This window comes from Coregonus lavaretus (genome assembly GCF_964263955.1).
Source record: "Coregonus lavaretus genome assembly, chromosome: 20".
NCBI lineage: Eukaryota > Metazoa > Chordata > Actinopteri > Salmoniformes > Salmonidae > Coregonus > Coregonus lavaretus.
In genome coordinates, this window is record NC_140007.1 from 32656737 (window position 1) to 32671671 (window position 14935).

At 47.2% G+C, this 14935-nt stretch overlaps 1 protein-coding gene across 1 annotated transcript; it reads right to left on the reverse strand.

Annotated features, from left to right (window-relative positions):
- Nucleotides 1-63: 63 nt before the first annotated feature.
- LOC311148074 (DAZ-associated protein 2-like) lies at nt 64-4477 on the reverse strand. The gene is made up of 4 exons (XM_084184969.1): nt 4312-4477; nt 3274-3392; nt 2907-3149; nt 64-2649 (listed from the first exon to the last, which is right to left on the reverse strand). The coding sequence occupies exons 1-4, from the start codon at nt 4322-4324 to the stop codon at nt 2521-2523; spliced, it is 504 nt and encodes a 167-aa protein (XP_084041095.1). The 5' UTR covers nt 4325-4477; the 3' UTR covers nt 64-2520.
- Nucleotides 4478-14935: the final 10458 nt, after the last annotated feature.

Sequence of the window (14935 nt, forward strand, 5' to 3'; positions counted from 1 at the left end):
TTCTTCCAGACGCATGTCTCAAACCAAAGTGACACTAAGTAATCTTAAAAGAAAGTACCGTAGTCCATCAAATCACTTTAATACATATCCATATTATAAAAATGTTAGAGAATCCCTGAACTATAAATGTCCATAAATCCTTCAACAGAAACTTTTACTCCACACTGGCTGTGGTTGGCATGGCATCTACTGGTAAGCATTACGGTACATCATATGTACATTGTTGCTGCGTTACAAACATGATAGTCGGGTCTGGGACAGAAAGAAACAAAACAATTGTATGAGGTTTTTTTTTTTTCACATTTTGAAAGCTGTGACCCCTTTTTCAACAGTATGAAGCATCAGCATGTGTTTAGGAATGGGATACACATTTACAGCTGTGCAAAATGAGTGACATGACAACCATGTTTGGAATGGTAGCTAGTCATGTGATCAGTATAACCAAGAGCAGATGCAGTCTGATAATACATTATGTGCAAACAGGTTGCATGCTACGCTAACAGGTTTCCAGACAGCTGGTCAACTGACCAAAGTAACCTGGAATTCACATTTCAGTGAGGACTACTTCTGTTTTCATGAGGGCCACAACTATCAAATCTAGGCTAAGTCGGATACCCAGTGACATTACTTTCTATCAGAACATACAAGACATGAGTTGCATTACATAAGGAAAAATAAATTGCACAATGTTTAAACCAAAATATCTAATTCTTGAATCCAGGCGTTCTCACAAACTGGATCAAACCTAGTGTTAGATATTTATTACTTAAGGTTATAAGGTAGTTTAATTAGCAGCGCACATAAGTGTATTGGAAAATAAACAGTTGTGTAAGCTCGACTGATGCAATGCATATTTATTCATAAATAATGTGGCTTAACACTACAATAAACAAATCGGGCAAGGGGAACCATATGCAAGTGATTTGCTGCCGTCCTAAAACATTTATGAACCTCACCCTTTTGGAGTGAAAGTACATTTCAATGAAATGAATTCCTTAAATAAGTTGCACAGGAAAGAGTTGCCTAGCGCTGTATTTGCAGGTTATTGGCATTTGTACTCAAAACAAGTAGCAAAATCTATCAATTCCAGAAGTGCACATAAATTGTGGTATTTCTATAAAAATTAGCAATGATACATCTTCACAAAAATCAGTTGTACAGAGCAAAAGTGCAAAAAGGCATGCAGAACCACCTAGTCACAATTACATTAAACAACATTTAAGCACCCCATTACAAAATACAGCAACAAATGGCAGATCGAATGTCTTAAGTACCATCAAACTCATCACTGTTTGATATGTTTGCCTTTTTATAATGTGCCATATTTGAACTATAATTAAGTCACAACCAAACATTTAGTAGTGCAATCTAGACCATATCTTTGGTACAACCAGCTCCTTGGTTATACTTACAAAGTAAGTAACTAGTAATTGATTCAAACAAATCACTTGAAGATGAGCCCGAGAGATGGACAAGAAACAAACTGGTTATATTTTAAACTTCATAACACTGCAGCCCTTATAACGAAGGGTTAAAGTAAAGTGTTAAACTCCTATAACACACTGATCTTAGTAGGTGATTCTAGCTTACTTGTCAGTGCTTTTTCGTGTTTTAAGAACCGGTTGGTGGGTGCCACTGTTTTACTTAACGAAACCAAACACTGGAATGATGTACAACTCTGGGTATCCGACTTAGGGGAAAAAAATATATAACTGCAAAAATGTAAAGCCAACCAACCCTTTCGATGATCCAAATCTCAATTTGGAATCACACTGAATTCCGTTCTTAAGTATTTTAAGTTAATTCTCTTTTATTTAAGTCACGGTGCTGTTTGGCACCCGATTATGTTCATCTACAGTTGCCCAAGAAGGTACAGTAAACCACCATGGCATGTAAGAATCTGGTTATAATTTTGTAATCCATTCTTGTTTGTTTTGGTTCTTGTTTAACATACCAGTATTCTATTACACTACAGCACACGTCTATATTTTATCTGATTCAAATGAATCCGGTGGCCGGAGAAACTGATTTTAGATGGGCATATTAAACAGCAAAAAATATTTTCAAAAATAGTATATGTGACGCACTGCTTGGATCGTTAGCACTCTTTGTGAGGAAGACATGAGGCCAAGTCCAAATAAACATGAAAAACATAAATAATAAAGTACAAAATGGTGACAGTTAAGAGTTTAGATCGATGTCATTCACTCAAAACGAAAATATAACCAGTAACATATTAAATGTGTTTTGACTGAAGACAGCAGCACTATCCTTGTAAGGTCAGGGAACCGGTTCAGCAGCCCAAATTATGAGTCCGTAATTAAGACATTTGACTCTGGATCGAAAGTGGAGTACTGTACCTTTTATCGGGGCTCTAAAGTATTACATTCCGTTAAGTGATATCAGTATTGTGGCATGGCCAAGCAGCCCGAAAGGGGTTGGCGGATGGGACAGGAGAGGGAGTCATCATTTTGAATGAGGGAGAGGAGTATGGGGAGAAGTTGTGGCAAATGCTGCCGGTTACCAGATGGTGTACCCACCATTGGAGCCACCCATGAAGAAGTTGTTCTTGCGCTGTGTCATCATGACGTTGGCACCCTGCATGGCGGCCAGTTGAGCTGCATTAGGCATGTGGCCAGGAGGTGGGGGCTGTGATGTGTTTAGGTGAGTGGGAAAGAAAGTCACATGCATGAGTAACTTGACCAATATTTGTTAATGACACAGGCAGTATACTAGGCTCCTCCCTTGTACTTATTAAGGTTATTGATGACTTTCCCCTCACTTGGTTGTATAGGTCTTAATTAGACACAAATTGAAAGGAAATAACAAAAACCAGCAAACACACCACCCACCAGGAATTGAGTTTGACACCCCTGATATAGCTTAAGCGTTTTGCGGATACTCACCGGGATGGAAGCACTGTTGCTTTGCCCAAATCGAGCACCAGCGTCATATCCTCCCTCCACTAGCACAGTGGAGCCAGGGGGATACATGGCTCCCATGGGGTAGTATGCCATGGGGACGTTGTGGCCCATTGGTCCAACAGCCATGGACTGGGGCAGTTGCATGTACATCTGAGTGCCAGGGTACTGGGCCATTTGCTGTAGCTGGCCAGCCTGAGATGGGTGCACATACCTGGGCTGATAAATCTTTGGCGTAATGGAATGAAAAGGGGAGTGTTAGAGACAGTCTGTCAGAGTGTTTGTATTGATATGATTGTGAAAACTCTTCACAAAAGTAGATAACCATTTACACTTGGAATAAACTTGTTACCTCGGAGTATGCAGGTGGTGCGTCTGTGTAAGGGGGTGCCTGGGGAGACACTTGCATAGCAGGGGGGTAGATGGGTGCACTGCTCTGCTGAGGGTACACAGCTTGCTGGGGATAGGAACCTGTGATACACAAAATAATATTCTGCTATTATCACTACCAACACTTTTTTTTTTTACTCAAACTTCACACAATAGCAAAACAATATTGAAGGCTAAATTGTTAATATATGACCACTCTTCGTGGGGTCGGAGGAAAGCGGATTTTTCCAGTTCAGGTATACAATATGGGGCGTCACTAGTTAACACGGCCAGTCATAAACCCCGTTTATTTCTACATTTTGTCTACTTAAAATCAGATTTTAAACCTAACCTTACCCACACCGCTAACCTTAAATTAATATTCCCCCCCCCCCCATGAATTTGTACGATAGCCAATTTTAACTTTGTGGCTATGTTGTCTAATGGGAACAATACAGTATTTTCATCCAAACTTCCGTTTCCACTTAAACGGATGTGGGAACTCCGCTCAGGCGTCTTTTTACGCCTGCAACATTAGGTTAACCTACTACAGACGTTCTAACAAAAGAAATGTACCTATGGCTGGCTAACAGAACAGAAAAAGACTAAATCAATATAATGATTACAGTTGGCTAGCTAGCCACGTTAATATAGTCAGAACAATACAGTTAGCCAACTTACATAATAGTGACTATGACAGGTCCTAATGCTGTTAACTCGCTAGCTGAATAGTGTTGTATTCATGGTTGTGAGGTCAGAGTACGCGGCTACGCGCTAATTAGCCTGTAGCTAATGCTAGCTTACGTTACGTATTTGGCAACATAGATGTAAAGCTAGCTGGCTACTTACCGGTCGACTCACGATTTAAACAACTGTAGCTATTTATCTAATTCATAATGAAAACATTAACGACGTCGGCCAAGTAGACCGTGCAGTCTAGCTTCTTAGATAGCTAACTAACGGTATCCGCTGTTAGCTAGCGAGCTTATACAACAATGATTTTGGACGTTAGCTAAAATACCTTTGTTGTTCATTGTCCTGAATTTGTGTGTGGTTTTCTGAGTCGAAGACGATGATTCTGAAGTTGTATGTATTTTTCTATCAGGACCGTTTGAATACTAAAAACGGAGATAACAGTTACGTGACTGTTCACTTCCTTGTTTTTCTCTGAATTGTCTGATTGTTGTGATGTGGATGCAGTTAGCTACGTAATATAGGCTCCCTTCAATATGGGAATTCGATGATCTGTCCCGGGTTACCCGGGTTGGAGGGATTTGCAAGGGGTGAAAGTGATTGCATTCGTTTTGGGGCCGGGCGTGAGCGGTGAGCCAGGTGCCCCTTACAAAGCCCACGGTGAAATCGGCTCAAAACAAAAGATTAAGCACGCGGAATAATGAGTAGGATTCCTTGTTTTCACATGCAAAAGTGATTGCTTTTGATAAACACGCTTTATCTGCTTTCCCAATGAACAACTCCAGTATGAAAATTCAAACATATATTTTATGGAAAAGAGATGTTGTATGTTTATGGACGATGCACCATGCCGCCTGGTTGACAACATGACCGAGCGACGCACATTCCTGTTCGATTTCAGGAGGGGGCTTCTCTCTTGCCGCTTTTTTGCCCGTTAACGTCACGGGCCATAGAGCCCGGTGCACCGCGGCTCAGGTCAATAGAACTCCCTCAATGGCTCCAATACTCCCATTCAATGGGTGAAAGTGTGGCCGCTGATGTAAATGGTTTACATTATTTAACTGGCTCAATTTTGTTGGTCGTTTTCTATATATTTACTACATGTTCCATGGCATGAGAAACGTGGGCACATTTACCAGACATAGATATAAACTGTTCGATAACAATGAGAATGAAAAACAAATATTTGTAATAGTCAGCAAGAAGGAGCTAATCGTGGACACAATCGTGAAGATGCCTTCTTCACACACACACACCAACACAGTCGTGAAGATGCCTTCTTCACGACTGTGTTGGTGTGTGTCGTGAAGATGCCTTCTTCACGACTGTGTTGGTGTGTGTGTGGACCATGATAGTTCCTTAGTGATGTGGACACCGAGGAACCTGAAGCTCTCGACCCGCTCTACATCCCCGTCGATGTGGTTGGGGCGTGCTCGGCCTTCCGTTTCCTGTAGTCCATGATCAGCTCCTTTTTCTTGTTGATATATAGTGGAAACAGTAAGAAAACATTAACGACGTTGCGTTGGTCAAGTAGACCGCACAGTCTAGCTTCTTAGCTAGCTTGAAACTCTGTTGTCTTGCTCCTAAAAATGACAACGCCTCTTCCCCTCCAGGAGACTGAAAATATTCGGGCCTCAGATCCTTAAAAAGTTATACAGCTGCACCATAGAGAGCATCTTGACTGGCTACCTCACTGCTTGGTATGGCAACTGATTGGCATCCGACCGCAAAGCTCTACAGAGGGTATTGCGTATGACCCAGTACATCACTGGGGCCGAGCTCCCTGCCATCCAGGACCTCTATACCAGGCAGTGTCAGAGGAAGGCCCTAAAAATGCCACCCAAGTCAGACTGTTCTCTCTGCTACTGCACAGCAAGCGGTACTGATGCAGCAAGTCTGGAACCAACAGGACCCTGAAAAGCTTCTACCCCCAAGCCAAGACTGTTAGTCTGGTAGCTATTGGTTAACTATATGCATTGACACTTTTTGCACTAACTATTTTGACTAATCACGTACGCTGCTGCTACTGTTTATTATCTATCCTGTCACATTATCCCTACCTATACAGTGGGGGAAAAAAGTATTTAGTCAGCCACCAATTGTGCAAGTTCTCCCACTTAAAAAGGTGAGAGAGGCCTGTAATTTTCATCATAGGTACACGTCAACTATGACAGACAAAATGAGAAAAAGAATTCCAGAAAATCACATTGTAGGATTTTTTATGAATTTATTTGCAAATTATGGTGGAAAATAAGTATTTGGTCAATAACAAAAGTTTCTCAATACTTTGTTATATACCCTTTGCTGGCAATGACACAGGTCAAACGTTTTCTGTAAGTCTTCACAAGGTTTTCACACACTGTTGCTGGTATTTTGACCCATTCCTCCATGCAGATCTCCTCTAGAGCAGTGATGTTTTGGGGATTTTCTATGGGGTTGAGATCTGGAGACTGGCTAGGCCACTCCAGGACCTTGAAATGCTTCTTACGAAGCCACTCCTTCGTTGCCCGGGCGGTGTGTTTGGGATCATTGTCATGCTGAAAGACCCAGCCACGTTTCATCTTCAATGCCCTTGCTGATGGAAGGAGGTTTTCACTCAAAATCTCACGATACATGGCCCCATTCATTCTTTCCTTTACACGGATCAGTCGTCCTGGTCCCTTTGCAGAAAAACAGCCCCAAAGCATGATGTTTCCACCCCCATGCTTCACAGTAGGTATGGTGTTCTTTGGATGCAACTCAGCATTCTTTGACCTCCAAACACGACGAGTTGAGTTTTTACCAAAAAGTTCTATTTTGGTTTCATCTGACAAATACGACATTCTCCCAATCCTCTTCTGGATCATCCAAATGCACTCTAGCAAACTTCAGATGGGCCTGGACATGTACTGGCTTAAGCAGGGGGACACGTCTTGCACTGCAGGATTTGAGTCCCTGGCGGCGTAGTGTGTTACTGATGGTAGGCTTTGTTACTTTGGTCCCAGCTCTCTGCAGGTCATTCACTAGGTCCCCCCGTGTGGTTCTGGGATTTTTGCTCACCGTTCTTGTGATCATTTTGACCCCACGGGGTGAGATCTTGCGTGGAGCCCCAGATCGAGGGAGATTATCAGTGGTCTTGTATGTCTTCCATTTCCTAATAATTGCTCCCACAGTTGATTTCTTCAAACCAAGCTGCTTACCTATTGCAGATTCAGTCTTCCCAGCCTGGTGCAGGTCTACAATTTTGTTTCTGGTGTCCTTTGACAGCTCTTTGGTCTTGGCCATAGTGGAGTTTGGAGTGTGACTGTTTGAGGTTGTGGACAGGTGTCTTTTATACTGATAACAAGTTCAAACAGGTGCCATTAATACAGGTAACGAGTGGAGGACAGAGGAGCCTCTTAAAGAAGAAGTTACAGGTCTGTGAGAGCCAGAAATCTTGCTTGTTTGTAGGTGACCAAATACTTATTTTCCACCATAATTTGCAAATAAATTCATTAAAAATCCTACAATGTGATTTTCTGGAGAAAAAAATTCTCAATTTGTCTGTCATAGTTGACGTGTACCTATGATGAAAATTACAGGCCTCTCTCATCTTTTTAAGTGGGAGAACTTGCACAATTGGTGGCTGACTAAATACTTTTTTCCCCCACTGTATGTACATATCTACCTCAGTCAATTACCCCTGCACATCGACCCGGTACTGGTACCCTGTGTATATAGCCAAGTTATCGTTACTGATTCTTTTATTTTTCATTTTTCTCTCTCTATGTTGTTGGGAAGGGGCCTGTAAGTAAGCATTTCACTGTTAGTCTACAACTGTTGTTTTAAGAAGCATGTGAGAATTTTTTTTTTGTTTTAATTAGATTTTAGTGTTTTATCTTTCCTTTCCTTTTTTTATTGTATTATTTTATTTCACCTTTATTTAACCAGGTAAGCCAGTTGAGAACAAGTTCTCATTTACAACTGTGAAAAATTTGTCGATGTGCCCTTGAGCAAGGCATTTAACCCTAATTGCTCCTGTAAGTCGCTCTGGATAAGAGCGTCTGCTAAATGACGAAAATGTAAATGTAATAAAGCAAAGCAGTGCGGAAAAAACAACAACAACACAGAGTTACATATGGAATAAACAAAACGTACAGTCAATAACACAATAGAAAATCTATATACAGTGTGTGCAAATGTAGTAAGTTATGGAAGTAAGGCAATGAATAGGCCATAGTGCAAAATAATTACAATTATAATTTAGTATTAACACTGGAGTGATAGATGTGCAAATAGAGATACTGGGGTGCAAATGAGCAAATGAGCTGTTCCGGATGACTATGTGATCACGCTCTCCGTAGCCGATGTGAGTAAGACTTTTAAGCAGGTCAACATTCACAAGGCCGCAGGGCCCCTCCTGTACTCAATGTTCACCCATGATTGTTTGGCTAGGTACGATTCCAACACCACCATTAAGTTTGCTTACGACACAACAGTGGTAGGCCTGATCACCGACAACGATGAGACAGCCTATAGGGAGGAGGTCAGAGACCTGGTCGTGTGGTGCCAGGATAACAACCTCTCCCTCCTCGTGATCAAGACAAAGGAGATGATTGTGGGCTACAGGAAAAAAAGAGGACTGAGCACGCCCCCATTCTCATCGACGGGATGTAGTGGAACAGGTTGAGAGCTTCATGTTCCTTGGTGTCCACATCACCAACAAACTATCATGGTCCAAACACACCAAGACAGTTGTGAAGAGGGCACGACAAAGCCTATTCCCCCTCAGGAGACTGAAAAGATTTGGCATGGGTCCTCAGATCCTCAAAAAGTTCTACAGCTGCCCATCGAGAGCATCCTGACTGGTTGCATCACCGCCTGGTATGGCAACTGCTCGGCCTCCGACCGCAAGGCACTACAGAGGGTAGTGCGTACGGCCCAGTACATCACTGGGGCCAAGCTTCCTGCCATCCAGGACCTCTATACCAGGCCGTGTCAGAGGAAGGGCCTAAAAATTGTCAAAGACTCCAGCCACCCTAGTCATAGACTGTTCTCTTTGCTCCCGCACGGCAAGCGGTATCGGAGTGCCAAGTCTAGGTCCAAAAGGCTTCTTAACAGCTTCTACCCCCAAGCAATAAGACTCCTGAACAGCTAATCATGGCTACCCGGACTACTTGCACTGCCCCCCCACCCCCACCCCATCTTTTTACGCTGCTGCTACTCTGTTAATGATTTATGCATAGTCACTTTAACTCTACCCACTTGTACATATTTCCTCAACTAGCCGGTGCCCCCGCACATTTACTCCGCACCGGTACCCCCCTGTATATAGCCTCCCTACTGTTAATTAATTTTACTTCTGCTCTTTTTTTCTCAACACTTTTTTGTTGTTGTTGTTTTTTTATTTTACTTTTTTATTAAAAAATAAATGCATTGTTGGTTAAGGGCTGTAAGTAAGCATTTCATGGTAATGTCTACACCTGTTGTATTCGGCACATGTGGCAAATGAAATTTGATTTGATTTGATTTGAAAATACACACATCAATATAAATACAAAATGCAAGCAGAAAGAACAACATGGTCATAAAAAACAAACACATTCATTAGTAATATGGTCGTGAATCAGCCTGCCCGAACAAGGAGAGGAGGCAGCTTCAGAGGAAGTTGTGACAGTACCCCCACTTGACGCGCAGTTCCAGCAGCGCGCTGACACCGGCCTCAGGGATAGCCTTGAAGCCAAATGGCGACGGTGGAAATCCCGCAACAGGGAGGGATCGAGGATATCCCTCACTGGGACCCAGCACCGCTCCTCCGAACCGTACCCCTCCCACTCCACGAGGTACTGAAGGCCCCCCACCCGACGCCTCGAATCCAGGATGGAACGGACGGAGTACGCCGGTGCCCCCTCGATGTCCAGAGGGGGCGGAGGAACCTCCCGCACCTCAGACTCCTGGAGCGGACCAGCCACCACCGGCCTGAGGAGAGACACATGGAACGAGAGGTAAATACAGTAATCTGAATGTCATGGGCCTCTCACTCCACCGGGTTACCACCTTAATTTTCTTCCACTCTGCTCACCACTCTCTCTACTCAGCCTAACTAGCTCCACCTGTCCCTGCTCTGCTCTGCTCTAATTACTCTGCCAGCTGCGCTGCATTACCCACTACCTCTCCCAGTATTTAAGGCCCTGTCTTTCAGCTCTCCGGTGTCAGATCGTCTGCAAAGCTCACACCCGGAACCTGTTTGCTCGCGCTTCTGGCTCACCCTGGTTTTGTGACCCCGGACCTGCCTGTTTTTTGGATACTCTTCTGCCTCAGGAGATCCAGACCTGCTTCTGCCATTACGACTCCTGACTACTCTTCAATCCCGGTAACTCTGACCAGCCTTCTGCCTTGCTACTACGTATTTTGGATTTCCCTTGAACTGTACTGCTGCCTGGTTTCATTCCGCCCTGTTGTGTCTGTGTCTCCCCCCCCCCCAGGACTTCTGGACCACCCACCACCGGCTTCATAGGACGCATCGCTGCCACTGGGGGGGGCACAGACCCAGCGCATTGGACGGGATCCCTGTTACCCCTGGAGCCTTCATTCACTCCCTACTTCCCTTTTCCCTTAAGTTTAATAAACTTTCTGGTGTGACGCAATTGTGGTCCTCTGGTCGTCTGTCTGAATCGTGACAGTACGATCTGACCATTATGGACTCAGCGCACACTTTCCCCGACATGGAAACCGATGAGCATGAGCAGCAGTTCCAGCAGCAGCAACAACAACTCACCATGATCATTCAACTCCTCACCAACCTTACCCCAGCCAGTCTGCCCACCAGCCCAGCCCCCGAGTTACCTGCCCCGGTCATTGCAGCCGCTGCTCCGGAACCCAAGATTGGAAACCCCGAGCGGTTCAACGGCGATTCAACCCAGGTCCGGCCATTCCTGACTAGCTGCCGACTTCAGTTCTCCTTGCAGCCAAGGACCTTCGCCACGGAGGGGGCTAAAGTTGGGTATGCCATCACTCACCTGACGGGCCGAGCTCGACTCTGGGGAACAGCAGAGTTCGAACGTCAAACCCCCGCATGTGCAACCTTCGACCTGTTTGCTGAGGAGATGCTGAAGGTGTTTGACCTGGATTCACCCACCGCAGAGGCGTCTCGTGAACTGTTCAGTATTCGACAAGGCAGACGTACAGTCGCAGACCATTCCATCGACTTCCGAACCCTGGCTAGACGAAGTTCTTGGAACACACCATCGTTGGTGGACGCGTTCTTCCATAGTTTGGCTGACTATATCAAGGACGAGTTGGTCTCCCATGAACTGCCTTCCACTCTTGATGAAGCCATCGCACTGACTGTCAGGATCGACAGAAGGATACAGACCCGTCGTCGTGAGAGGGGGCGCCAAGGTCCACCTACTACCGGCATTCGGAGAGATCCGACTGGGCTCCTGTCATCTACTGCCACTCACCCAGGTCAGCTTGATCAGTCTGAGCCTATGGAGATTGGGCGAGCCTCCCTCACTCCTGCAGAGCGCCAGCGCCGCTTCACCTCAAACCTCTGCCTCTATTGTGGAGGTGATGGACATCGTGTGGTAACCTGCCCTTTAAAGGGCCGAAGCTCACCGGGCGTAGGGGGAGTCCGGTTGAGTTCAATGACCATCCAGTCCTCCGACCGCAAACCCCTGCTGCAAGTTCACCTCCGCCTCTCTGACTCAACTCACACCCTGGCTGCTCTGGTGGATTCTGGCGCCGAAGCCAACATAATGGACATCAAGCTGGCACGCCAACTGGGACTGGAGAACCTCCGTTTGACACCTCCTATTCCTGCCCGGGCACTGGACGGACACTTACTCGGATCGGTCACTCATGTCACGGCCCCGGTCTCGATGGGTCTGTCCGGAAACCATCAGGAAACTATCCAGTTTCACCTGCTCCCCTCTCCAGGCCAACCCCTCATCCTGGGTTACCCATGGCTCCGCCGGCACAACCCTCAGCTCGACTGGGTGACCGGGGTGATCAGGGAGTGGGGAGAGGACTGCCACCGAACCTGCCTGCTTGCTGCCGCATTACCCCCTCGGCCAGTACCTACTAACTCCGCTCCTGACCTCTCCAATGTCCCAGAATGCTACCATGGTCTCAGAGAGGTGTTTAACAAAGCAAGAGCCACATCTCTGCCCCCTCACCGACCGTACGACTGTGCCATCGACCTCCTCCCTGGAACAGCTCCTCCAAGGGGTCGTCTTTATTCGTTGTCTGCTCCTGAAAGAAAGTCCATGGAGGACTACATCAATGGCTCTCTGTCCGCAGGATTAATCCGTTCATCTTCATCTCCTGCTGGTGCTGGCTTCTTCTTTGTGGGGAAGAAGGACGGATCTCTTCGCCCCTGCATCGACTACAGGGGACTCAACGACATCACAGTGAAAAACCGTTACCCTCTGCCTCTGCTCACCTCTGCTTTTGAGTTGCTCCAGGGAGCCACTGTTTTTACCAAGTTGGATCTCAGAAACGCTTACCACCTAGTGCGGATCCGGGAGGGAGATGAATGGAAAACCGCATTCAATACACCAACAGGCCACTACGAGTATCTGGTTATGCCTTTTGGCCTCACCAATGCTCCTGCTGTGTTCCAGGCTCTAGTGAATGATGTACTGCGGGACATGTTAAACAAGTTTGTCTTCGTTTACCTGGATGACATCTTAATTTACTCCAGAAACCTGTCTGAACACACCCGCCATGTCCAGCAAGTCCTTCATCGTCTTCTGGAGAATTCCCTCTACGCCAAGGCAGAGAAATGTGAGTTTCACGTCAAGACAGTGGCCTTCCTGGGGTACATAGTGGCAGAGGGAAGTATCCAAATGGATCCTGCCAAAGTATCAGCAGTCACTTCATGGCCAGTTCCGGAGAACAGAAAGAAGCTGCAACAGTTTCTGGGGTTTGCTAACTTCTATAGGAAGTTTATCCGGAACTACAGTACCGTTGCTGCCCCTCTCACTGCTCTAACCAGCACCAAGCAACCCTTCACCTGGACCCCAGCAGCCGACAAAGCCTTCAGTACCCTCAAGGTGAGGTTCACCTCCGCTCCCATCCTCCAGATGCCTGATGTGGACCGGCAATTCATTGTGGAGGTGGACGCCTCGGATGTGGGAGTTGGTGCTGTGATTTCTCAGTGGGCTGCGGAGGATAGGAAGCTCCATCCCTGTGCCTTTTTCTCACGTCGGTTGTCCCCCTCTGAGTGCAATTACGACATAGGGAACCGTGAGCTGCTGGCTGTGAAGCTTGCCTTGGAGGAGTGGCGTCACTGGCTGGAGGGGTCCACCATTCCATTTCTCGTTTGGACCGATCATAAGAACTTGGAGTACATCCGCACGGCCAAACGGTTGAACTCCAGGCAGTCCCGCTGGGCCCTGTTCTTCACCAGGTTTAATTTCACTCTGTCATACCGGCCTGGATCACGCAACACCAAGCCAGACGCCCTCTCCCGTCAATTCCAGAAGGATGACACCCCCTCCAAGGACCCTGTGTCGATTCTGCCAAGTCCCTGCATCGTTGCAGCTCTGACCTGGGCTGTTGAGGAACAGGTGCTGGAGGCTCTCCGTAACCAGCCAGGTCCCAGCACTTGCCCAGCTGACCGCCTTTTTGTCCCCGAAGACCTGAGGTCCCAGGTCATTCAGTGGGGACATGACTCCCGCCTAGCTTGTCACCCTGGCTCCACCCGCACTTACAACCTGCTCGCCCAGAGGTTCTGGTGGCCCTCTCTGAGGAAGGATGTACGGGAATTCGTCCAAGCCTGCCCCATCTGCAACCAACACAAGTCGTCCTGCCAGCCCCCAGCCGGATTGCTGCAGCCCCTGCCTGTGCCCAGACGTCCCTGGTCTCACATCGCCCTTGACTTTGTCACGGGGCTGCCCCCTTCAAGTGGCATGACCGTCATTCTCACCATCGTTGACCGTTTCAGCAAGATGGCACACTTCATTCCCCTCCCCAAGCTCCCAACCGCCAAGGAGACCGCCCAGGTGGTCCTGGAACACGTCTTCCGGATCCACGGACTGCCAAAGGATGTTGTTTCTGACCGTGGTCCACAATTCTCCTCCGCTTTTTGGAAGGAGTTCTGTCACCTGCTGGGAGCCACAGTCAGTCTGACTTCCGGATTCCATCCCCAATCCAATGGGCAGTCAGAGCGGGCTAATCAGGAGCTCGAGAAGGCACTGCGATGCATGACTTCACGCAACCCCCACTCCTGGTCGCAGCAATTGACATGGGTGGAGTACGCACACAATTCTCTGACCTGCTCTGCCATCGGTATGTCCCCTTTCCAATGTGTTTATGGATACCAGCCTCCTCTATTTGCCAGCCAGGAGGAGGAGGTTACTTGCCCATCTGCACTTGCTTTTGCCCGTCGATGTCGCCGCACCTGGTCACAAGCCCGAGCCACACTCCTCAGGTCCGTTGCCAGCTACACTACCGGGGCCAACCGTCGGAGAATTCCTGCTCCCACCTACCATGTTGGTCAAAGGGTGTGGTTGTCATCGAAGAACCTGCCACTCAGGGTGGAGTCGCAGAAGCTGGCACCTCGGTTCATTGGCCCATTCCCTATCATAAGAGTGATTAGCCCAACTGCTGTCCGGCTCCAACTGCCTAATTCCCTGAGGGTGCACCCCACTTTCCATGTGTCTAAGATTAAGCCCATCCATGAGAGTCCGCTGGTCCCTGCTGCGCCTGGTCCTCCTCCTCCACGGCTCGTCGATGGTGGTCTGGTTTACACCGTCCGCCGCCTGCTTCGGTCCAGACGGAGGGGTAGGGGTCTCCAGTACCTCATTGACTGGGAGGGCTATGGACCTGAGGAAAGGACCTGGGTGCCAGCTAGTCGGATTGTGGATAGGACTCTCATCACCGCTTTCCACCAACGGCATCCTGATCAACCTGCAATCCGTAGGGGCCGCCCCAGAGGGGTCCCTAACCGTCCGGCCCGCTCGGCTTCCTGTCCTGTGCCTGATCCTGTC